This window comes from Microcaecilia unicolor, chromosome 4 (genome assembly GCF_901765095.1).
Source record: "Microcaecilia unicolor chromosome 4, aMicUni1.1, whole genome shotgun sequence".
Taxonomy (NCBI): domain Eukaryota; kingdom Metazoa; phylum Chordata; class Amphibia; order Gymnophiona; family Siphonopidae; genus Microcaecilia; species Microcaecilia unicolor.
In genome coordinates, this window is record NC_044034.1 from 332,002,275 (window position 1) to 332,028,086 (window position 25,812).

The 25,812-nt window shown below is 44.6% G+C and overlaps 1 protein-coding gene and 1 long non-coding RNA gene across 2 annotated transcripts in view; both read left to right on the forward strand.

Moving 5' to 3' along the window:
• The window catches only part of BMP1 (bone morphogenetic protein 1), a 232,114-nt gene that overhangs the window by 122,888 nt on the left and 83,414 nt on the right, over nt 1–25,812 (forward strand). The window contains exons 13-16 of the mRNA XM_030202005.1: nt 2,852–2,977; nt 6,949–7,109; nt 8,420–8,600; nt 24,458–24,583. Of these exons, the coding sequence (XP_030057865.1) occupies nt 2,852–2,977; nt 6,949–7,109; nt 8,420–8,600; nt 24,458–24,583 (594 nt within the window). The remainder of the gene's footprint in view (nt 1–2,851; nt 2,978–6,948; nt 7,110–8,419; nt 8,601–24,457; nt 24,584–25,812) is intronic.
• On the forward strand, nt 19,436–23,349 carry LOC115469402. The gene is made up of 3 exons (XR_003942002.1): nt 19,436–21,121; nt 21,332–21,556; nt 23,282–23,349. It is a non-coding gene; the product is annotated as an uncharacterized LOC115469402 (long non-coding RNA).

The window sequence follows — 25,812 nt, forward strand, 5'->3', positions numbered from 1 at the left end:
GAATGTTATAATTATGCATGTACATGGTAGTAGTATTCTATAATCTTTTTTTGTTAATTATCTTAATACTAGTAAAAAAGCCCCGTTTCTGATGCAAATGAAACGGGGGCTAGCAATGTTTTCTTCTGTGTGCATGTGGGAGTGTGTGTGTCCCTGCCCTCTGGCCTCTGTCCCCTCCCCCCTCTGAGTCCTTCACTGTTACAGAGCCAGCGATTTGATTTCGTGCTCTGCTGTTTTCCTTCACTGACTGTGTTACAGAGAGGGCGGGGCAGACACTCATAGGGAAACCGGATATCTCGCCCCCTTCACACTTCCGGCTGGAGGCTTCATAGAACGTTGGTGTTGCTTTTTATATAGAGAGATGTTACAAAAGAAACACACAGCATTATGTGTAGGAAATAGGAAAACGTCTACAAATAAGGTAACCAAAAAGCATACAAGTTCACATCACGGAGAACCAGGAGAAAATGATCACTGTCAACATAAAAGAAAATTATGTAAATAAACCTCCAGACACCAAAATGATTATCACCCCAAATTACAACCTGCTTAATAGTAAGGAAAAGAACAGAGAAAGAAGAAAAATACCCTGTTTATACTTTATTTATACTTTCTGTTTTTCAACCAGAAATATTTCCAGGTGTGTGGGATCTAGAAAAATATAAGAATTCTTCTCATTTGTTACCAAACATTTGCACGGAAAATTCTGGAAAAAAGAGGCACCTAGTACCAATACCCTAGATTTTAATTGTAAAAATGCTTTCTGCCTCAATTGAGTCTGTCTGGTAACATCTTAGCATGCAAATGGCACTTATATTTAGGCACTGAGGGGTCAATATTCAAAGTGATTTAACTGGCCAGAAATGCCAAGTGTACCTGCACTCCTGCAGATATTTTAGAAAAGGCTGCGCATCAGCAGATCCTTTTCTTTAAATACCAGTAGCGCGATCTCTCGGCGTTTTGTTCCGCTAGAGCTACTTCTTTCATACTTTCCAGAGTGCACTTTTATTGTGTTGAGCCACTATACCTATATTTTGAGCAACCATTTACGTATCCAGTGTTGCCTGAATTGACCCCTGAGCAGTGGCGTTCCTGGACTGGATGGCAGCTGGGACGGAGCGCCGATGCGCCCTCCCCCCCGGGTGCAGTGTGCTAGATGACACCTCCCCCCCTCCGGCGAAATGACACCCCCCTGAGTGCACGCCACTGGGGGGGGGGGGTGTGCCACAGCGCGCGCCTGCTCCTCCAAGTTCGCTAAACTTCGTTCATTCGCTGCAGCTCCCTCTGCCCTGGAACAGGAAGTAACCTGTTCCAGGGCAGAGGGAGCTGCAGTGAACGAACGAAGTTTAGTGAACTCGGAGGAGCAGGCGCGCACCGCGGCACCCCCCAGCAGCGTGCATCCGGGGTGGATCGCCCCCACCGCCTCCCCCTTGGTACGCCACTGCCCCTGAGGCAGGTGTTACTTACGCTGAAACACAGCCAGTGTTGGGTCACCAATAAAGCGCACTTGTTTCAGTCTTGAGAGCCCTTTGTCCTTTTTTTCTGGCTTGCTTGTGCTGTGTACTTTGATCCTCTCCGTTGTATGCTGCATATGACTGGAACTGAACACATCCCGATCAGGATGCCTCAGTTCCAGTCTCTACATTCTACATAAAATGAAGTTCCAGATCTATACAGTGGGAGTATTAAATGTGTATGGAATGCAGAAAGATTAATGGTACAGTACCACTGGTGTCCTTGTCTAAAAATGGTACAGGTGACTTACTCCCTCATTTTATAACCTTAGGGGTAATATTCAGCTGACTGCAATTGGCACTGCTGACTGCCGCTGGTGGTTAAACCCAGAAATACAATTCCATTGTAACATAGTAAATGACAGCAGATAAAGACCTGAATGGTCCATCCAGTTTGCCCAACAAGATAAACTCATTTTACATGGTATGTAATACTTTATATGTATATCCGAGTTTGATTTGTCCCTGCCTTTCTAAGGGCACAGACCGTAAAAGTCTGCCCAGCTCTGGTCCTGTACTAAAAGTTCCAAAGCTAACGTCAAGTGGGTCCTACCTTGAAGGGCCCTGGTGGTCTAGCAGCTTCTTCGATTGCAGAAAATAATCCCACTCTTTCCTGCCCACTGCCAGTACTCTGCCTATGCCTGGTGCCATGTCCGCCGTGTTTTCTAAATGACTGCACAGACTTCCCGTGGTAGTCTTGTGGGTCTCAGCAGTCTTGCAAGACTGCCGCAGGAAGTCTCAGCAGCCATTTTTAAAACACTGTGGCGCCAGGCACAGGCAGAATAGTGGCAGTGGGCAGAAAGGAGTGAGATTCTTTCCTGCCCCTGCAGTAGCCACTGGACCACCAGGGTCATTCACAGTAGGGCCACCGGAGAGGTCTGCCGTGTGCGGCAGTGGCAGGCAACCGGGCAGAAGCTCTGGGTCCCATAGAGTCTCTGGGCCCTCGGGCACTGCCCGGTTGCCCGAATGGTCAGTCTGCCTCTGGACCTGAACCCAATTCCTGGTGAAATCACACCCTTTAGCAATATGATAGCTCCAGAGGGAAGCAGAATAACACTTTCAATAACATCCAGGATAAACAATTACTTTTTAAGTGATGTTAGTCCTGTAATCCTAGCCCCAGGCATTGAGAGCCCAGAATTATGAAAGAGCCTAAGAAAGCGTAACCCCAGTTCATTGCTGAGGGCTCTAAGTTATGAGGGGCCCTAAGGATCCATAAGTCTAACCCCAATCACTGAGGGCCCTCATAAGCGACTTTGAGGATGAGTACCCTCCCCCCCCCCCCCCCCCACAACTCAATCATTGAGCCTCCCCCTGTCTTCTACTTTTCCTTCTAGAAGTGGACGAATGTTCAAGACCCAACAATGGTGGCTGTGAGCAACGCTGTGTCAACACCCTTGGTAGTTACAAATGTGCCTGTGATCCGGGCTATGAACTGGCTTCTGACAAGCGTCGGTGTGAAGGTGAGTGCATCTGTACATTCCCTGTTTTGATGGTGTGGATTAGGATCCTGCAGCTGTGGGATCCATCATCACGCATGATCCTTTCTGCTCAGTGATTTTTGGGCACAACACACAATAGTCCATTAATGAGACCACTTTGATATAACTTTGATGCATACTAATCTAAATCCTATCATAAGCTAACAATAATGAATCAGGTGTCATTGGTTGTGTGGGCTTTTTTTAGGAGGCAAATTCATCAACTGTGTTCTTATCTGTCTTCATATGATAATGGCGCATGCTTTGGTTATCATGAAAATAGGCTATTGCAACTCCTTGTACTACAAAAATTTAAGTTGTTTACAGTTGGTCCAAGATTAGTGGCATAGCCAGATGTACAATTTCAGGTGGGCCTGAGCCCAAAATAGGTGTGCAGAACATTTTCTAACCCTCCCCTCCCCCTTCCTGGTGACCTCCAGCTCAGTGGCGTAGCCAGACAGCCAATTTTGGGTGGGCCTGAGCCTAAAGTGGGTGGGCACAAAATTATCTCTGCCCCACCATACCTCCACCTCAAAATATAAATACTTTAGCTAATGAGGATCCTCAAGCTGTGTTAGCTGAAGACTTTCTCCGAAGGCAATTAATACCAATCGGTCCACCACTTTTCTCTCTTCCCCGCCTCCAGTCCCCGGTCTGGCACCTCTCCCTTGCTCCACCCCATTGACAATTAATACCTTTAATTAAATTTAGATATTAGGTATGTATCAAATGTCAAAGAATTTTAGATATTAGATATGTGTCATATGTCAAAGAATAAAGTGGTTGCTCAAAGCATATACTAACCACAATCGCTCAACTGCAAAGCACTATGCACAAATTTGTGCAAAAACACACTCAGAACCTTACTGTATCATAAATATTACACTGGGCAGACCCTAATACACCAATATACCGATACTGAAAATGCAGACCGTCAACAATATGAAACAAGGGATCATATCACAATTCTCATGTAGAGCTACTAAACACCTTTTTAGGGTGGATAGTGTTCACAGTGAGCTCCTTTTATTAATGACCATATATAGATCCTTCAAGAGGTAGTGTGTCATGATTTAGGCTCTACACCATTTCTGATGTTTTGGTGCCACCTCAGTAAGGCCAACACACAATCTTTCCACTACAAAACACTATACACAAACTTGTGCAAAAACACACTCATAACCTTACCAAACCATAACAGCACTAATTCCAAGGACAGGACGAGCTACAACCTTATGCCTGGAAAGGCAGCACTATAATTACACCGGGCTCTAAAACACCAGTACACAACCTAGTGAAACAAAAAACAAAACAAAACAAAAAAGGCTGCAAATACTACACGCTAGCAGAATACTGCACCTTGATCACACATGAAAAACACATGACACAACAATGTAGCGCTCTAGAAATGTTAAATAGTAGTAGTAATATGAAGGCAAATTTCTGAACTGGAAAGTTACCTCAAGAAGTCAGACTCAGCATGCAGCAATACTAGAAAAATTGAAACTTACATGCAAAATATCACAGATGCACATTTCCAAAAGCTGACATATTCCAATTAATAAATTCTGAATTAAAAAATGTTTTCTACCTTTGTTGTCTGATCATTTAGTTTTTCTATTCGCTTTGGTCCCAGTGTCTTCTGTTTTATGCAGTGTCTTCTTTCTACTTGATATTTTTTCACTCACCATGTCCACCATCCTCCTGTGTCCTTATGTTCTCTCCCCCTGCCCTCCCCTCTCCTCATCCATGTCCAGCAATTTCCTCTCTCCCCTCCATCCATCCATCCATCCATGTCCTAATGTCCAGCAATTTCCTGTCTCCCCTTCCCTCCAGCAATCTGTTCTCTCCCCACCCCCGCCCTCCTCTTCATGTCCAGCAATCTGTTCTCTCCCTCTCCCTCCCCCTGCCGTGATGGCCAGCGATTCTCCCTGCCCTTCCTCAGCTCCCCTCTCCCTCCCCCTGCCGTGATGGCCAGCAATTCTCCCTGCCCTCCCTCAGCTCCCCTCTCCCTCCCCCTGCCCTCCCATCCCATCCATGGCCAGCGATTCTCCCTGCCCTCCCTCAGCTCCCCTCTCCCTCCCCCTGCCGTGATGGCCAGCAATTCTCCCTGCCCTCCCTCAGCTCCCCTCTCCCTCTCCCTCCCCTCCCACCCATGGCCAGCCATTCTCCCTGCCCTCCCTCAGCTCCCCAACAGCCCTCCGAGTCCTCTCCGTTCCCCCTCCCCTCCCATCCATGGTCAGCGATTCTCTCTGCCCTCCCTCAGCTCCCCAACAGCCCTCTGAGTCCAATCCGTTCCCTCCTCCCCTCCCATCCATGGCCAGCAATTCTCCCTGCCCTCCCTCAGCTCCCCAACAGCCCGAGTTCTCTCCATCCACACCCCCCCCCCCCCCCGCGTGCACATGAGTGTGTTGAACCTGTCCTTTTTCTTTCAGTAGCAGCGAGCGATGTGAAGGAACTGCAAGTTTGCCAGCTTCAAGTTCTCCCTTCCCTGTCTTCACACAGTGTCCGACCCGCCTTCGCGGAAACAGGAAATACGTCATCGTAAAGGCTGGACGGACACTGTGTGAAGAGGAAAGGGAGAACTTGAAGCACTGTCTTCACGTCACTCGCTGCTACTGAAAAGAAAAAAGGACAGGTTCAACACTCTTGCGTGGGGGGGATGGAACGGAGGGGGGGACGGAATGGAGGAGGAGCGGAGGAGGGCTGCCGGTCGGGCCGAGGGGGGAAGGGAGGCTCGCGAGGCCTTGTCACCCGCACCGCCCTAAAACCGGCTCGACTCGGGGTGCACCATTCCTGGGTGGGCCTTGGGCTTAAGTGGGTGGGCCTGGGCCCACCCAGGCCCACCCATGGCTACGCCCCTGCTCCAGCTCAAATTGTAAATATCTGAGCTGGCAGGAATCCACAAGCCCTGCCAGCTGAAGAGGTCCTCCTCCAGCGACCAGAATACTCCCATATACTCTGCAGATGGCAGCATGTGCGGTGAGCCAGTGCATCAGCAGCCTATAGATAATGCCGCTGACTGCCAGATGTAGGGGAGTGTGTTGGCTGCTAGAGGAGGAATGCTTCAGTTGGCAGGACTTGGGGATCCCTGCCAGCTATAGCAAGGGTTCTACAATTTTGAGTGGGCATGGATCCAAAGTGGGTGGGGCCAGGCTCACCCAGGCCTACTCATGACTACGCCTTATCTTAGAGAGAAATAGTGTGATTCAATTATGCTACTCTGTGTAAATTGAATAGGTTGCATTGGAAATAAGGCTGCATGTTAATGGTAGTTTTTAAAAGATTATTTTGGCCATCCTATTTAATAAATGTAGTAAAAAAAAAAAAAAAAAGAACTTTATGGTCTTTGAGCTAGTTGCTGCTGGTAGTGTACCGCCCACCCCCGCTCCTCTATCTGAGATTAGATTGTCTAAAACACGTCAGAGAGCTTTCAGCTAGTTTGGCTCTCATCCTTGGAATATGTTCTCTATAGAACTGAGACATGAATAAAATTGTTTGAATTATAGGAAGTTGGTAATAGTTTGGCTGTATGGGAAAATATTTCCAAATATCAGAAAAGGAAGAGCAAAGAGGAGTTAGATGGACAGATGAGGAGAGATGCCTAGATGGAACATGCTGTTACTGGAGAAACTGTACCTTCATTTTTGCTGTTTCATCGTATGGAGTTTTTATTGTTTGAATTTATTAAAAGCATTTTAAAATGTTTGAAGCAGGATGTGAATAGATAAAAAAAAGTGCTAGGTGGCCAACAGTGTATCTCACGTGTCCTACTAGCAGTGCTATCTCACCATTTTCTGGGCTGTTTTTTTCTTGCACCTTTTATTGACTGTTAGTTTTCAATACAATGGGCGTTGATACACTTTGACAAAAAAGAAATCTTTCCTTTGTCGTACCTAAAGATAGGGAGCACTGGTCTGGTCACATTTCTGGCTCTCATTTCTCCCCTATAGCTGCTTGCGGAGGGTTTCTTACCAAACTCAATGGATCCATCACCAGCCCTGGCTGGCCAAAGGAGTATCCTCCAAACAAGAACTGTATCTGGCAGCTGGTTGCTCCCACACAGTACCGAATATCTCTGCAGTTTGATCAGTTTGAGACGGAGGGGAATGATGTGAGTAACCAAAATCTGTCTTTTCTCTCTCATAGCCTGACTCACTAACAGTCCCATCTTCTCCTTAGCTGGAATAATTAATTATTTATTTTATTTATTAGGATTTATTTACTGCCTTTTTTTAAGGAATTCACTCAAGACGGTGTACAGTATGACTAAATCAAGCATGAGCAATAGACAATTACAGCAGTCAAAATATTCAAATAACAATACCAAAGTATGGCATAGTGTATTACTTACAATGTCAATACATAATAAAACATTTTAATTGATAGCTTAGGGTATAAGCAAAGATGGAACATATAGATAGGTAAGAGAGTAAAGGAAGTTAGAAAATAAGGTGACTAATTTAAAGAAAGGTGCACATGAGGTCAGAGAGATGGTTAAATATTATGTAAGCTAGAGTAGGAGTGGATAAACATCTCCTGCTTCAATATGTGCAGCCAGGGCTGCCGAGAGGGGGGGACAGGGGGGACAAAATTCCCAGGGCCCGGGCCTCCAAGGGGGCCCAGCACTGCAGTCCCACCCGCCACCGGGCCCCTTCCACCCGAACCCCCGCCAGCAGAAGTGCTGTCTTCTGTTCTAACTCCAGTGTGCGCGGCCCACACAGATGCGCTCCTCTCAGCTGATCTTCGCTGTACTCTGCAGGGCTTCTGTGCGTCTGACGTGCAGGACGTCAAACGCACAGAAGCCCTGCAGAGTACAGCGAAGATCAACTGAGAGGAGCGCATCTGTGTGGGCCGCGCACGCTGGAGTCAGAAGACAGCACTTCTGCTGGCGGGGGTTTGGGTGGAAGGGGCCCGGCCTGGTGGCTTGTCCCGGGCCCGGCGCAGTCTCTCGGCGGCCCTGTGTGCAGCCTGTGTCACTCCTTGTTTGTGTGTGTGTGAGAGAGACTAACAAGTTAGTTACATCTTCTATTAAAGGCCTGGTTCAAGAGACAAGCTTTCACCTGTTTCCTGAAGTAGAGATAGTCTTGTGTTAACCCTTGAGTTGACTCTCTGGAGAACCTGAGTCAGAATGGATTACAGATTTGGTCTTCCATTTTTCTAAGAAATCTAGTTCTATTAATTCTGCCTTTCCTGGTAGGGATGCCTTAATTCCCCTTACTTGTGACAGAACTTTGTGAGAGTGTCTGCCTCTGAATGCAAAGTTCTCAGTTTCTGGTGTGAGGGGGGAGGGAGGTCTCTCCTGACCTCTCAAATCTCTTGGATTTATTGTATAACTTCTGTCTAGCAGATGAAATCCTTACCAGGCATAGTGCCATCCACCCCATCCCCTCCCCCAACTAACAGTATACCTTCTTCCCCCAGGTGTGTAAATACGACTATGTGGAGGTGCGCAGTGGTCTGACTGCTGACTCCAAATTACATGGCAAGTTCTGTGGGGCCGAGAAACCCGAGGTGATCACATCACAATACAACAACATGAGGATAGAGTTCAAGTCGGACAATACAGTCTCTAAGAAGGGCTTCAAAGCACATTTCTTTTCAGGTACAGTAAACTGATCTTTCCACTTCTCTATTCCGACAGAGTTGATCTGCGATGCTTTCCTTTCCTACTGCCACCAATTTGTTTCCTGGTCTACCCCATGCTATGCTCGTTGCCAGGAAATAGTTCCAACTGCTTTTCACCTCCATTTCCTTAAGAGCCAACACTATAGGTCATGATCTCAGGTTTCAAATATGGAAGGTTACTGTCATCCATTTACGCTTTGAGCTGTGGTTAGAGAGTGCAGGCTTTCCATGGAGCATAATACAATAGAGAAATGAGATACCCCAAAGGTATAAATAATACCTTGCCATGGAATGAAATTTCCTCACAAGAGATCGGAGTATAGAGTTCAATGGAGTAGATTCAGGAATAACATTAGAAAAGATTCATAAGAACATAAGCATTGCCATACTGGGACAGACCAAAGGTCAATCAAGCCCAGTATTTTTTTCCAACAGTGGCCAATCCACAAGTACCATCAAGATCCTAGAAGAGTAAAACAGATTTTATGCTGCTTTTCCTAGAAATAAGCAGTGGATTCCTTAGAGAAAGGGTGGCAGATGGAGGTGGTAGAGATAAAAACAGTAATGACATTCAAGAAAGCCTAGGATAAGCACAAAGGATCCCTTGTTGCAGAGAAGTGAGAGGAAGACAAAGATCAGCTAGGGTCTTAGTCTTTACTCTCAGTCCTTAAGGGCTGCCAGTGGGCCAGGTTTTCAGGATACCTGTTATGAATATGTATCAACAAGGTTTGCAAGCCTACTATCTCCATTGTATGCCAATCTCTTTCATTCATATTGATTAGGGATATCCTGAAATACTGAACCATTGGCGGTCCTTGAGGACTGAGAGTGAAGACCAAGGAGCTAGGGACTATAGCATTCCACCAGGTGTGAAGCTGGGCAGAGATGAAACTAATGGCCCTTTCCTCCATCAGAATGTATGGGGAGTTTCTATTGCCCAACAGGTCGCTCCTTCTCCTTTGGGCTTCAAGCTCAATTAGACTAGGGTCAGGATCTGGCACCAGCCTTCATTCACAACTACCCAGGGATGGTTCCCCCTGGTTTATAATATCCAACCTCTGTTCACTCAGCTCAGTCATTGCAGTGAGAATCTACAGCAATGGGGACCATGGCCCAGGGCATCTATCAGAACCCTGCAGTAACAAGCCCTAAATCCAGACTGTAGGAGGCACCATTGTGCATTGACTCAGACTCTTTCCAGGGGCTGACTCTGCAGAATCCCTAGCACCAGCCAACCTTGAGGGCAGAAGATATGACTGAGAAATAAGCAGTGGATTCCTTAGAGAAAGGGTTGCAGGTGGCAGGTGGAGGTGGTGGAGATAAAAACAGTAATGAAATTCAAGAAAGCCTAGGATAAGCACAGAGGATCCCTAGTTGCAGAGATCTGTACATACACTACCCAGGTCTTTCACATGGTAGTGTATGTACAGCACTGGTAGTAAGCCACCAGGCTGCTTTCCCCAACTGTCCCTTCCCTCCCTCCTTCCCCCGAGTTTCTATTTTTCTGTGTGACATGATAGTTTAGTGCTGCATTTCTCCTACAAATATCTGAATGGTGAATGGAGGGTAATGCATTTCCCTTGGCACTATCTGAGTGATGCTAGGAGAGTGCTACATTTGTCCTGGGAATCTGTAAGTGCTGGTTGAAGCATGCTACCTTTCTCCTAGGGCTCAGTGATTGCTGGATGGTGGGTGTTGCATTTCTCTGGGGATTAGTTAGAAGTGGTTTCAGGGTACTACATTTCTGCTGCAGTTCTATGTGTGGTGGCTGGAGGGTGCTTCATTGATGCAGCGGCTCTTTGAGTGGTGAATGGTGTGTACTGCATGTCTCCTGAGGTTCTTTAAGTGGTGGTTGGAGGGTGCTGCAATTCTCCTGAACTCTATGAGTGGTGGCTGGAGGATGCTGCATTTCTGCTGGGGGTTTATGAGTGGTAGTTGAAGAGTTCTGCATTTCTCCTGGGGCTCTTTAAGTGGTGGATGGGAGGGGTGGTGCTGCAAGACAAATGGGGCTCTATGAGTGGTGATTGAAGTGTGCTGCATTTCTTCTGGGGTTCTTTAAGTGGTGGTTAGAGGGTGCTGCATTTCTGCTGGTGGTCTATGAGTGGTGGTTGCAAGGTGCTGCATTTCTCCTAGGGCTCTAAGAATTGTGGTTGGAGGGTGCTGCATTTCTCCTGGGGTTCTTTAAGTGGTGGATGGGAGGGGTGGTGCTGCAAGTCAAATGGGGCTTTATGAGTGGTGATTGAAGTGTGCTGCATTTCTTCTGGGGTTCTTTAAGTGGTGGTTAGAGGGTGCTGCATTTCTGCTGGTGGTCTATGAGTGGTGGTTGCAAGGTGCTGCATTTCTCCTAGGGCTCTAAGAATTGTGGTTGGGGGGTGCTGCATTTCTCCTGGGGTTCTTTAAGTGGTGGATGGGAGGGGTGGTGCTGCAAGTCAAATGGGGCTTTATGAGTGGTGATTGAAGTGTGCTGCATTTCTTCTGGGGTTCTTTAAGTGGTGGTTAGAGGGTGCTGCATTTCTGCTGGTGGTCTATGAGTGGTGGTTGCAAGGTGCTGCATTTCTCCTAGGGCTCTAAGAATTGTGGTTGGGGGGTGCTGCATTTCTCCTGGGGTTCTTTAAGTGGTGGATGGGAGGGGTGGTGCTGCAAGACAAATGGGGCTCTATGAGTGGTGATTGAAGTGTGCTGCATTTCTTCTGGGGTTCTTTAAGTGGTGGTTAGAGGGTGCTGCATTTCTGCTGGTGGTCTATGAGTGGTGGTTGCAAGGTGCTGCATTTCTCCTAGGGCTCTAAGAATTGTGGTTGGGGGGTGCTGCATTTCTCCTGGGGTTCTTTAAGTGGTGGATGGGAGGGGTGGTGCTGCAAGTCAAATGGGGCTTTATGAGTGGTGATTGAAGTGTGCTGCATTTTTCTGGGGTTCTTTAAGTGGTGGTTGGAGGGTGCTGCATTTCTGCTGGTGGTCTATGAGTGGTGGTTGCAAGGTGCTGCATTTCTCCTAGGGCTCTAAGAATTGTGATTGAAGTGTGCTGCATTTCTCCTGGGGTTCTTTAAGTGGTGGATGGGAGGGGTGGTGCTGCAAGTCAAATGGGGCTTTATGAGTGGTGATTGAAGTGTGCTGCATTTCTTCTGGGGTTCTTTAAGTGGTGGTTAGATGGTGCTGCATTTCTGCTGGTGGTCTATGAGTGGTGGTTGCAAGGTGCTGCATTTCTCCTAGGGCTCTAAGAATTGTGGTTGGGGGGTGCTGCATTTCTCCTGGGGTTCTTTAAGTGGTGGATGGGAGGGGTGGTGCTGCAAGTCAAATGGGGCTTTATGAGTGGTGATTGAAGTGTGCTGCATTTCTTCTGGGGTTCTTTAAGTGGTGGTTAGAGGGTGCTGCATTTCTGCTGGTGGTCTATGAGTGGTGGTTGCAAGGTGCTGCATTTCTCCTAGGGCTCTAAGAATTGTGGTTGGGGGGTGCTGCATTTCTCCTGGGGTTCTTTAAGTGGTGGATGGGAGGGGTGGTGCTGCAAGTCAAATGGGGCTTTATGAGTGGTGATTGAAGTGTGCTGCATTTCTTCTGGGGTTCTTTAAGTGGTGGTTAGAGGGTGCTGCATTTCTGCTGGTGGTCTATGAGTGGTGGTTGCAAGGTGCTGCATTTCTCCTAGGGCTCTAAGAATTGTGGTTGGGGGGTGCTGCATTTCTCCTGGGGTTCTTTAAGTGGTGGATGGGAGGGGTGGTGCTGCAAGACAAATGGGGCTCTATGAGTGGTGATTGAAGTGTGCTGCATTTCTTCTGGGGTTCTTTAAGTGGTGGTTAGAGGGTGCTGCATTTCTGCTGGTGGTCTATGAGTGGTGGTTGCAAGGTGCTGCATTTCTCCTAGGGCTCTAAGAATTGTGGTTGGGGGGTGCTGCATTTCTCCTGGGGTTCTTTAAGTGGTGGATGGGAGGGGTGGTGCTGCAAGTCAAATGGGGCTTTATGAGTGGTGGTTGGAGGGTGCTGCATTTCTGCTGATGCTCTTTAACTTATAGTTGGATTGTGCTGCATTTCTCCTGGGGCTCTTCGAGTGGTGGTTGGAAGATGCTACATGTCTCCTGGCTCTATGAGTTGTGGCTGGAGAGTGCTGTGTTTCTGTTGCAGCTCTTTGAGTGTAGTTGGAGGGTGCTACATTTCTACTGGGGTCTATGAGTGGTGATTGGAGGGTGCTGAATTTCTCCTGGGGTTCTTTAAGTGGTGGTTGGAGGGTGCTGCATTTCTCCTGAACTCCATGAGTGGTGGCTGGAAGGTGCTGCATTTCTGCTGGGGGTAGTTTGAGGGTGCTGCATCCTCCTAGGACTCTGAGTGGTTCTTGCAGGGTGCTGCATTTCTGCTGGTGGTCTATGAGTGGTGGTTGCAGGGAGCTGCATTTCTCCTAGGGCTCTAAGAATTGTGGTTGGAGGGAGCTGCATTTCTCTTGGAGCTCTTTAAGTGGTGGATGGGAGGAGAGTGCTGCAAGTCAAATGGGGCTCTTTGAATGGTGATTGGAGTGTACTGCATTTCTTCTGGGGTTCTTTAAGTGGTGGTTGGAGGGTGCTGCATTTCTGCTGCAGCTCTGAGTCGTGGTTGGATAGTGCTGCATTTCTCCTGGGGGTTCTTGAGTGGTGGTTGGAGGGTACATTTCTGCTATAGTTCTATGAGTGGTGGCTTGAGGGTACTGCATGTTTCCTGGGACTCTTCGAGTGGTGGTTGGAGGGTGCTACATTTCTCTTGGTGTTCTTTAAGTGGTGGTTGAAAGATGCTATATGTCTCCTGGCTCTATGAGTTGTGGCTGAAGGGTGCTGTTTTTCTGCTGTAGCTCTTTGAGTGGTAGTTGGAGGGGGCTGCATGCTCCTAAGGCTCTTTGAGTGGTGGTTGCAGGGTGCTACATTTCTGCGGGGGGTCTATGAGTGGTGATTGGAGGGTACTGCATTTCTCCTGGGGTTCTTTAAGTAGTGGTTGGAGGGGGCTGCATTTCTCCTGGGGCTTAAAGAGTGGTGGCTGCAGGGTGCTGCATTTCTGCTGCAGCTCTTTGTGGTGGCTGGAGGGTGCTGCGTGTCTTCTGAGGCTCTTTACATGGTGGATGGGGGGGTGCTGCAAGTCTCCTGGACTCTGATTGGTGATTGGAGTGTGCTGCGTTTCTCCTGGTGTTCTTTAAGTTGTAGTTAGAGGGCACTGCATTTCTGCTGCAGCTCTTTGTGAGGTGGTTGGTGGGTATTACATTTCTCCCGGGTATCTCTTAGTGGTGATTGGAGGATGTTTTGGTAAATACAGTAGAGCAATGAATATCCTAAGTTTTTTCATCCAAAAAACTCCTATTATCCCAAAACAACATCGTCTTCAGTCTATGTTCCATTATGCAGAAATGTTCCCATTATCCAAAATTTGGAGGGAACTTCAATTTTCCTAAATTAGATTGGTCCAGACCATTTCAGATTAAAGGTGCTCTACTGTAGTACTTCCAGGTTTTGTATTCTTCCTCCCCTGGGTCAGATTGACCTTTAAACCCGCAGAAGATAGAAATCGCTGGCTGCTTTACATCTCTGCTCTGTAATGTTGCAGCCCCCCTTTTTCCTGCTTTGCTTGATGATGTCACAGGGCATGCTCTGCTGGATGATGTCACTTACTCTGCTAAGCCTGGTAATGCCACAATAATGCTTTTCTCTTGCTTAACCCAATGATTTCACAAATGTAACACAGCTTTGTTCCTTCTAAGATGCAAATCTATTGTATATATACAATAAGTGAGGTAGGGCCCAACAGTGATAGAAGATTAATTTATCCCCAGCGTCTGCAGAGCTGCCAAGTTACCCATTCCAGAAGGGAGACTTTTTGGCCAGTTCTGGTTTTAAAGTTATATCCCAAAACAGTGTAGAATTTGTAGTCCATGACTCTGTCCGTTGAGATCAGTTCTACAGGTCCCATAATGCACCAGGATGAGGTTGGCAGAAATTTAAGACTGGCCAAAAAGTTTACCTCCTGGAATATGTAACTTGGCAGCTCTGCCATCTGAGTGCTGAAAGCAGTGATAATTCTTGGAAGTGTCTGAGAGCCATGAAACCACCAAGATAGCAAGAAATTGGTTGCAGAGAGCACCTGTGTATTTTTTAGGCCTACTTTGATGCCTGTTTGCTGTGCTTGTGCCCAGAGATCTTCCACCATTTCATAGCATTTTCCTGCTAATACTTTGTAGTCCCTGTTGCTGTACACTGGAGCAAGGCTGGTATAATGGAGGCCAGGGCAGAAATATGAGAGAGGGCACCAAAGCCCATCAGCAAGCAATATCTCCATCTTTGAATGGGTATGGAGCCTGCTGTAGCATGAGGGCCCAAGACAACTGACATATTTGCACCCCCTTAACACCAGCCCTATTAGAAGGTAGTTTAGTTCCTTCCATTTTAAGCTGTACTGCTAGGACGGAAGTTCATTTTAGTGTAAATATCTTTCCTATGTGCTTTGGATATGTCCCATTAGATTGTGAGCCCACTAGGGACAGAGAAAGTAACTCTGTATAATATGTAAACTGCTTTGATTGTACCATGGAAAAGAAGTACATCAGATGCATTACTCATACTCACACCCATTAGCTAAATAAACAATTATCTACTTGTCTTTCTTTTTTTTACCTTATATTATGTGAAGAAATTATCGTTGCATTCCTTCTCCAGCTCCATCAGAAGCTTTAATAAATAGAATAACTGTTGGTTCCCAAAATCTTCTTCTTAAGATCCAGAGCTCCTCCAGATCAGCCTGGTACACACCTCTTACCTTACCTCATGCAGATCTTGGTGGCTTTGTGAGGAGAAACCCCAGAAGTATTCACTTGTTCAGGCCCCAGCCATGTTGCTGGCTTTTGTCATGTGAAGTTATAGATGATCCACCATTAGGCTTCAAGTCTAATGATCCCTATAAAAGGAGACCAAGGTAAATAAGGGCCCCTGCGTCTATAAGATCAATGGAGCAGTGTCATCTTCCAGCAGAAAGTCTTCAAGGAGATGTCACGGTAAGTCTCTTTTTAACTCCATCTCTCTCCCTACATTTAGGTCCTTCTTAACCATCCCTATTCCATCCTCTGGCTGTTTCTTCAACCTCAAAAGGTGGCATTTCCTTTACAAAATACTGTCTTAAAGGGACTAGACCCTAATTTTCCCTAGGCTTCTGACCTTTTGGCACCACTCTGGCTATTAATCTCCATGGTGGTTATTAAATCTTCACCAGTACATTATGAATACCGACAGTGTGCTCAGTTGTGTATGTCAAGGTGTTATTAAGAAAAAGGAGGTGATATTGCTGTTGTATTAGCACTAGTGAGACACCATCTTCAGTTCTAGAAGCCATACATATGTAAGGAGATTGAGAGGATAGAAGAAGTTCCGAAAAGGGATGCAAAAATGATACAAGGCCTGCAAACGTACAGCAAAGACACAGGGACATAGAAGTTTGGGTGTTTTGTCAACAACCTCACTAGTTTTGGTAGCTGTTTAGATTGTTACATAGCTTGGTGATATGACAATGGCAAGTTGGGTTAAGTCTGAGAACTTGCACAAGCACCTATCTAGGATGGTAGAGTACCAAAGAGGAGGCATTAAACTGTCATCAGAAAAAATAGCTTACAAATGGTACTGTCTGGCTAGCGCCTGGGATATATCTTTAATAGTGTGGACAGGAATAACAGAGCAGAATGGATGAGCTGATTGGGCATTTTCTGCTGCCATTTACTATGTTAAAATGCATGATGTTACATTTCCATTATTTATTTATTAGGATTTATGTACCCCTTTTTTGAAGGAATTCACTCAAGGCGGTGTACAGCAAGAATAAGTCAAACATAAGCAATAGACAATTACAGCAGTAAAAATATTCAAACGACAATGCAAAGTATGGCATGATATACTACATTACAGTGTCAACACCATACACAGTAAACATTTTAATAGACAGCATAGGGTGTAAGCAAAGATGGAACATATATATAGATAAGATAGAGCAACAGGAATAAGAAAATAAGTTACCAATTTAAAGAAAGTTGCAAATGAGAGAGAGAGAGAGAATGTTAGTTACTTCTTCCATTAGAGGCCTGGTTGAAGAGCCAAGCTTCTCTAGATTGCCCCTTTGCGATGCAATGTAATAATACCAGACGTCTGCTACCAGTTTTTACAGAACATTCTTTATTATGTCTCTGCTGCAGAATCATGAGATCATGCCAATGGCTATCAGCATGAGGCTGAGAACTTGTGGTGAATGGATTCATTTGAATCAAATTTGACTCACATTTGAATCAAAGGCACGGTACATCCAGTGATACCTCCTAATTCCTCTTAACCTGTAGCAGCTTTAGTTGCTATTCAAGACTAATGATACCTTTTTCAGTCTTCTTTGTACTTTATTGTAATATTATATTTTCCTGTTCTGCAGTGTTATTAGAGTTGTAGATAATTCTGCTCTCTGATCTTTTCCCAGATTGTATCCTCTTGGATTGCAAGTCTAAATCCTTTTCCCCAAACACTAGTAAGATTCAAATGAAAACACATCCCCCCGATATTCAAAGCTATTTCACTAGCCTGACTAGTTAAATAGCATATGGGCACCTAACCACTAATATTCAGTGGGAGATAATTGGTTATCTTCACTGTACTACTGGTTAGCGCCTAGGGCATAACTGGCTGTATTGCGTGACTTATTTGGTTAGGCGCCGATATTCAGCGTCTAACTGGATAAGGTTAGCAGTCAAATAGGATCGCATAGCTGTCCTATCTTTAACCACTAAAAGGTTAACCAGTTAGCGCTGAATATCGGTACAACCGGTTAACTTTTTAGTGGTTAAAAAAAAACAATATTCAATGCTGGTTGCTAGAAATAACCCGGAATTGAATATCCGGGTTTAATGCCAGCAGCGGACAGCAAAAGTACTGCCAGCCGCCGGCTGAATATCGGGCCCATTATTCCTTGTCATCCCTCTAGACCGGCCCAGACTGATGGGTTATGAACTCCTACCAGCAGGTGGAGACTGAGAATTTCTGATTCCTGAGTGAGCCAATAACTATGCTGTGCAGATCCTCAGAGTGCCAGTATTTCTCAGTCTTCAACAGGTGATGGACGTGGTGAGCCTGTGCAGTCTCGGTTGGTTTGGTAAGCCTAGGGCAGTATCCCTAGGGAGCTGAGGGTCTAGCTGGTGTTATGTAATTTTAAAGTAACAAAAAATAAATACATCAGAAGAAATTTAGGTTCCAACGTTCCCTGTTGGTGCTCTGCTTTGTCAGTGTTTGCCAGCAAGTAGAGGCTGAGATCCATGGGGGTCTCTTCTATCCCGGGGGTTTCACACTCGGGTGGCCAAGTCCCTCTCCTCTCCCCCTCCCACCAGCCCTCATACAACATCTTTCTTCTCCATTCCTTTGGGAGACAGGTGTTGCAGATAGCACTTTGTGTCTCAGCCCCTTGGTCAATCAACAGGCTGGAAACCAGAATGATTTGCCTAGCCCTTCAGGCATTCCAGAATCTGCTTGAGAACATGTCAAACAGAGTACTGTCCAACAATGCAACAGCAGTAGCATATATCAATCGTTGAGGGGGGGAGGGTACGAGAGTTGCTAGCAGAGGAAGTGACCCTTCTTATGGCCTGGAAGAAACATCATTTATCAGATTTGTTGGCCTCTCATGTAGCTGGTGTGGAAAATGTCCAGATCAATTTTCTCAACAGGAATGTTCTGGATCCAGGGGATTGGAGTTTAGGGCCCAAAGCCTACGATAACATTGTTCATCGGTGGAGCCAACCAATTATGGATCTCATGGTGACCTTCAAAAGTGCCAAAGTTCCTTGGTTCTTCAGTCACTAGAAGGAGTGGAGCTCAGAAAGTATAGATGCCCTGATACAGCCTTTGCCTCCTGGACTTCTTTTTCCTCCATGGCCTCTCCTAGGGTGGATCATCCAAACGATCAAGCTCCATGAAGGGCCTGTGGTGCTGATGGCTCCACATTGTCTGAGAAGACCAAGATATGGATATCTGGTTCATCTGGCAGTGGATCTTTTAAACCAGAGTCTAGTTGGATACTAGACCCAGCTTAGTATTGTCTTATGGCTTGACTCTTTAAAGGGTGCATCAAAATAAAAGAGGTTACTCGAATAAGGCCATTGTCACCATGTTACCCTCTCAGAAAAGATTTACTTCTTTGGCAATGTTCAAGTGTGGTGCATCTTTGAAAACTGGTGTGGAGATCACCAAGTTATTCCCTTGAAGTCTTCAGTGGTGGAGATTTGTTTTTTTTGCAGGGCAGTTTGGACAAAGGACTGGCCTTGGCCTCTCTTAAGGTGCAAGTAACAGTGCTGGCATGCTTTCGGGGTCGAGTCAAAAGTAAGGCTCTATCCTGCCATCCAGATATGATCAGGCTTTTTCCTGGAGTCAATCTCATTAGGCCCCCACGATGTCAACTTCTTCCTTCTTGGAACCTTAATCTAGTATTGTCTGCTTTAGTGAAGCCTCACTTTGAGCCTCTGGTAGGCTGTACAATTAAAGATCATACCTTAAAGGTGATGTTTGTTGTCACTGTCTCGTCAGTTAGGCAGATTTTGGAGTTGCAGGCCTTGTCATGAAGGGAATGCTTCCTGGTGTTTTCCATGGAAAAAGTGTTTATGTGACCAGTGCCTTCCTTCCTTTCCAAGGTTGTGTTGGCCTTCCATGTAAACCAGTCTATGGTGTTATCAATCTTGAAACAGGCTAAGGGTTTGTAGGAACAGAATCAGTTATGTAGGCTTGATGTCAGGAGAGTATTGAAGCTGTATTTCAGTTGGATAAAGGACTTTTACTGTTCTGAGCAACTCATATGTGCTGATCAGCGACAGCTGGAAGGGTTCTGCTGCACCTAAGACTACCCTTGTGAGATGAATTAAGGAAGCAATTTTGTCAGCTTATCTTCTCATTGAGAGACTAGTACCAGAAGCCCTTAGAGTCCATTCCACCAGGGGGCAAGTGGCTTTGTGGGCTGAGAGGTCTTTGTTTCCACCAGAGGATATTTGTAGAGTGGCAGTCTAGTCTTCTATATATTCCTTTGTCCAGCACTATTGAGTGGATGTTCAGGCTCATCAGGATGTGAACTTCAAAGCACAGGTTTTCTGTGTGGGTCTTCAGGGGTACTATCCATGAGGTCCATACTTTGATATTTCCCTTCAGTTTGTGCTGGTCTGGAAGGATAACAAGGAAGGAAAATTAGTTCTAATTTGCTTTCCTGTAGTTCTTCCAGACCGGGCCAGAACCCACCGTGTTTTCAGTGAGTATATTTTTCTATAGATCATATGTTGTTCTGCAGGAGAAAGGTAGTTCATAGGTATTATTTTTTTGATGCTATGCTTTAGTGCAGACAGCACTTTGAGGTGCTGGGCTGGTTTGTTTATGTCCAAACAACAAAAAAATAAAATAAAAAAAACCACAAATAATAATGCGGAAGTCTGTTTGGTTAATTCAGGGCAGACATAATCTACTATGGTAGGAATGAGTGAAGTATGGAGAGGGAAACTTTGGCGTCTTAGTACTATTCTTTTGGATAAAAATGCTGGCTCTCTGAGGGCTTACTCAGGAATCATAATTCTCAGTCTCCATTTGCTGGTAGGACTGCATAATCCATCAGTCTGGCTGGTCTGGAGGGACAAAAGGAAAGAAAATTAGCAGGTAAGAGCTAATTTCTTCTTTTATTGGCTTTTTCGTAATGTGTGAATACCCTATATCCGTGCTTCTCAATCCAGTCCTCAGGGCACACCTAATCAATCAGGTTTTCAGGATATCTACCACAAATATGCATGATAGGTTTACATACACTGCTTCCTTGATTTGCAAATCTCTCTCATGCATATTCATTGTGGATAGCCTGAAAACCAGACTGGCTGGGTGTACCATGAGGACTGGATTGAGTAACACTGCCCTATATTGTTACAAATCTCCTTGATACGATTCATTCCTTCAAGATGCTTTTTTCCATTGGCATTCCAGTGATAAGAGAAGAAAGGTCCCAAGGCAATTGGTGAAAAGTAATGTAGAAGCAAATGGATAAATGAAAAATAATGAAATAACCTCTGACTGAATAGCCAAGAAGGTTTGGAAAGGACTGAGAACACCACCCATCAAGCTGCAAAATCTAGGATTAAGTACAGCAACAGCTGAAACATATATTTGGGTTCATATGACCTGATTAGTAGATTTTTAAAATGCCAGTTTCCACTGTTGATCCATTTGTTCTCCAGCCTGTCTACCTGTGCTGTTACTTCAGAATTTGGAGTTTGTGGTTTCAGCCTTGTTGCAAAATGCTGGTTTGAAAGCTTGCCTCATTCCATGCCTGGATCAATTCCAGCCTTTTCTGAAATTTTCCAGTTCGGAGTTTCTACTACACATGAGTGAGATTCTGTCTTTTGGTATCCTGCAGACCCAAGCATGAAGGAATCTGTCCTGCTCTGTTAGGTGCCATGGCTCCTGGAATGGAAAGGACCATAGGCTGTCAGGCAGCTTGGAAATAAGGAACAAAGTGGCAAGTAAGTACTTCTCACCCTGGACACTCTCTATGCAAGCAACAGGAGTCTTACAATAAGAAGGCTAAATGAGCAGGATTTATTTAAGCATATATAGCAATAGTTAGCTTGCAGATATCTCACTGATGGGGTAATGATTTGATCAAGTTGATTCTTGAAAGATAACTGCATTACATTGTAGGCATGGTTAGAGTTTCTCCATTTTTTAAACAGGTTGATCCTTAAAGGGGCCTCACCAAAAAAATGGATCCACGTGCCTGGCAGTCTGTGGTCATTTCTCTTGCTGTGCTCCCTATAGAGGGCAGAACCTCAACAAGACCATTTCTCTAGCCATTTTCTATGGAAAAACTCATCAGTACTAGGAAGAGTTCAGAATGCTTTATGCCCCAGTGCACCCAGAGAAAGCTGCATCCTGGACCTGGTCTGGATGAACCTCAGGTATCTCTTCAATTTAAACCAACTCTGTAATTACAATCTTTAGCAAAGAACCCTATCATCCATATTTGTTTTATACTAAAGTCCTAAAAATGGTAGGAGAAGCCTAATCCCTTTATTTGGAGGGTGACTGGACTGGTGGATCTTTCTTAGGTTGCAGGAGATTCATTGGTTCATATGGTACATTTTAAAGTGTTGTATTACGCATTTCTACCCACACCTAATTTTCATAATCTCAACTTAATATGTCTGAGACCAAACATTTCAGTTTATTAATAGGTCCTAGGACTTTAGACAGGCATTCCTTCTAGTATTTTTATGAATAGAATAGAAATAGAACAAAATAAAACATAGAAAAGAAAATAAGATGATACCTTTTTTATTGCTGGCCTTCCAACAGCCACCCAACTTAAAACACAAGCTAGTGAGAAGGAAGCTTCCTACAGAGACGCAAAAAGAAGAAAGTGGTACATATCCATGCAATATGTCCAGCTGCAAACTATGCCAAAAACATTTCACAAGACGCCACAGTCATTCACAAAGGAAAAATATTCAACATAAAGGAATCCTTCCAATGTGGTATATATCATTCAGTGTAAGAAATGTGACGAAGAGTGCTATATTGGAGAAACAAGCCAGATGCTAAAGAAGAGATTTAGTTTACGTGGACACCATATGAAAAATGCTAGTACCAATAAAGATGTCACGCCTGTGGGGCAGCACTTTACAAAACCAGAACACTGTACCAATTATTTTATGGTAAGAATACTAAAAGTGAACTTTAAAACAATACAGGAACATAAGACCTTTGAAGTCAGAATGATTAAATATTTTGACACCCACCAGACAGGACTTAACAAAGATCTGGGTTTTCTAGCCCATTATAAACCATAGAAATTCTACTGCCTTGTCACCCTCTTATCACCGTTCATATCTCCCTGTCCCTCATCCACTCAGCTCTCCCTGTCTCTCACCTAACCCACCCCACCCTCACCCTGTTAGACTGTCACTGAAATGCTTTGATGTTTCATTTATATATACTGTCATCTATCAACATTTGCTTATTTCTGATCTGACGAAGAAGGGCCACCTTCGAAAGCTAATCAAAAAATGTATTGTTAGTCCAATAAAAAAGGTATCATCTTATTTTCTTTTCTATGTTTTATTTTATTCTATTTCTATTGATTACCTTTGGAAGTGGGCTAACACTGCTACCACATCTCTCTACTTATGAATAGAAAGAATCAGTTCTGGCACTCACTCCTTTGGGGAAGTCGTACTTGCACAGCACATGATGGTTAACACCTAGTACCCCACTGAAACAGCACAGAAAATCCAGCTTATTCAGATTGTCTCACTAACTCACCTTTGCCCTTGAGGTTCTCTGTAACATAGCAGTTTGTTATAAAGCATGCATACAGTCTGCAGCCTGCTTGTGGCAGTTTTCAGGGTGATATGATGGCCACCTGGTAGTTGAGTAGTTGCTCTGTCATGTTTTGCTTCCCTTTCCAAGGTCGCTTTCTTCTAACACAGCATGTTGTTGAGAATGGCCTTGTCCCTGCTCCCACTCATGCCTCCTACCTCTGACATTAATTTAAAAATCCCCTCCCTCTTAATATGTAACTCTAAAGTTCCCATTTCTTCTAATCTGAGAAACATCCTTTCCTTTATTCATTTGAAATATATAAAACAAACTTGCTTTCTTCTTCCTGTCTTTTCAAATTCCAGAAAAGAAGCATCTGCAGCACCAGCAGCCCTCCAAAGGACGTCCTGGTATGAGATTTCGAACCCAGAAGAGAGTGAGGGCTCCCTAACTGAAGCCATCATTTCACATGCTGATTTCTCAGGAATTCTGCCAGTCATGTGTGCCCGTCCATCAACGTCTTCCACTCCTCCTTTCCAAAGCATCAAAGCCTTCCACTCCTGCCTCCACTCCAGCTAAGATTCTTTTGCCTCGGATAGAGGCCGAGCCCTCCTCCTCATCCTTCCAGTTTTGGGACTTGTCATTGTTTTTAAGACTTAACTGGTTTGTCATGGATCAGACAAGCTTATGCTCCATTTCAAGTCTATGTGTGACATTCATTTCACATTGTTAAGTAAAGTGGGGTATAGCACCCCGGAATTTTCTGCAATCTTGTCTGTTGTCCTCGTGTCTGTTTTTCTACTTAGCCATCTCTAGAGTAGGCACTTGTTACCTTGTGTTCCTTTTTTTTGTTTTGGCACTGAATTTCATGGCACTTACTTGAGGACTTGGCTCTGGGGCTCTGGCACTGAAGATGTTCAGCTGGTAGTTGATAGCCGTTGTGCACTGAGATGACCCCACTGCCTTCATCAAGCATCTTGTGATGTTATTGATTGTGGTGAGGGGCATCAGAGCAAAACCACAGTATTTCCTTCCAGATTTCTCAAGAGTTGTTGCTGCTTTCAGTTTTTGACGTTCCCCTCCTAGCCACACTCAATAATATACTAACAGCATGCTAGAGATGGGACATTGTTGGAACTTTGTATGTTTAGTTCTGCTTCCTGGCTTTCACATTCCAGGAACATGTGAAACAGAGGCCTCACAACCCCGATGTAGACTTGGTCCATGTATAGATATAGTTTAGCACAAGGCCACCATCAATGCCTTCAGCAATAACCATTTCATTCTGTTAAAGAGTTGTTTTGGGGGTTTTTTTTTGCTGGCACAGATGATTTAATTTGGGAAGATGGCTGCTGGGGAATTGCAGCAATCTCTAAGGGTGTAGGCTTCCATTATGTCTGGACCAAAAACTGTTTTCAAACTCCCTTGTCAGGGAACTCTCTTGAGAACTGTTGATGCTTGATTAAAGATGTGATATAATGACAAAATCTTACCCAATTTATGTCTTATTTCTTGTTCTTGCTTCCTATCTCCTCTTCCAGACAAGGATGAATGTTCAAAAGATAATGGGGACTGTCAGCAGGAGTGTGTGAACACCTTTGGCAGCTACATGTGCCAGTGTCGCAGTGGATTTGTGCTTCATGACAACAAACATGACTGTAAAGAAGGTAATGACACATTTAATCTCTGGAGTAAGTACACACAGGAAATCCAATATGTTGGCATTTAACTTTCAAAAAGGAGACTATGATTAAATGGAGAAAATGGTAAAAAATAAACAAAACAAAAAAAAAACTTAGAGCGGCTGCAAAGTTCAGAAATTTACATCAGGCTTGGATGTTATTCAAAAATACCATCCTGGAAGCCCAGACCAGATATAGTCCATGTATTAAAAAAGGGAGGAAGGAAGGCCAAATGACAGCTGGCATGATTACAAAATGAGGTGAAGAAAGCTATTAGAACTGAAAGAAAATCCTTCAGAAAATGGAGAAAGGATCCGGCAGAAAATAATAGGAAACAGCATAAGGAATGGCAAGTCAAATGCAAAGCACTGATAAGGAAGGCAAAGAGAGACTTTGAAAAGAAGATTGCTTTGGAGGCAAAAACACATAACAGCCCAATATTTATTTTTTTATTCTATATTTATCTCCTGCTGCTGCAGGGAGATACCAGTGCCAGAAATGGTATTCAATGCTGATGAGTCAGAGAAACTAAAACAAATCTCTGTAAACCTGGAAGATATAACGGGGCAATTTAACAAACTGAAGAGTAACAAATCACCTAGATCGAATGGTGTACCTCCCAGAGTACTGATAGAACTGAAAAATGAACTTGCAGAGCTATTGTTAGTAATATGTAATTTATCTTTAAAAACAATCATGGTGCTGGAAGATCGGAGGGTGTCCAGTGTAACATAGTTTCTAAAAAGGGTTCCAGAGGTGATCTGGGAAATTATGTACTGGTGAGCCTGATGTCAGCACCAGGCAAAATGGTAGAGAGTATTATATAGAACAAAATTACTGAGCATATGCGTAGGCATGGATTAATGAGACTTTTTAAAGCCAACATGGATTTTTAATCAAGGGAAATCTTGCTTCACCAATCTACTAGATTTCTTTGAAGGGGTGAATAAACATGTGGATAAAGATAAGCCAGTCAATATTGTTTATCAGGAGTTTCAAAAGCATTTGGCAAAGTACCTCATGAATGACACCTGAGGAAATTAGAAAGTTATGGTACAGAAGGTAATGTCCTATTGTGGATTAAGAACTGGTTAAAAGATAGAAAACAGAGTAGGGTTAAATATTCAGTATTCTCAATGGAAAAGGGTTGATAGTGGGGGTCCCCCAGGGGTCTGTGCTGAGACTGCTGCTTTTTAACATATTTATAAATGATC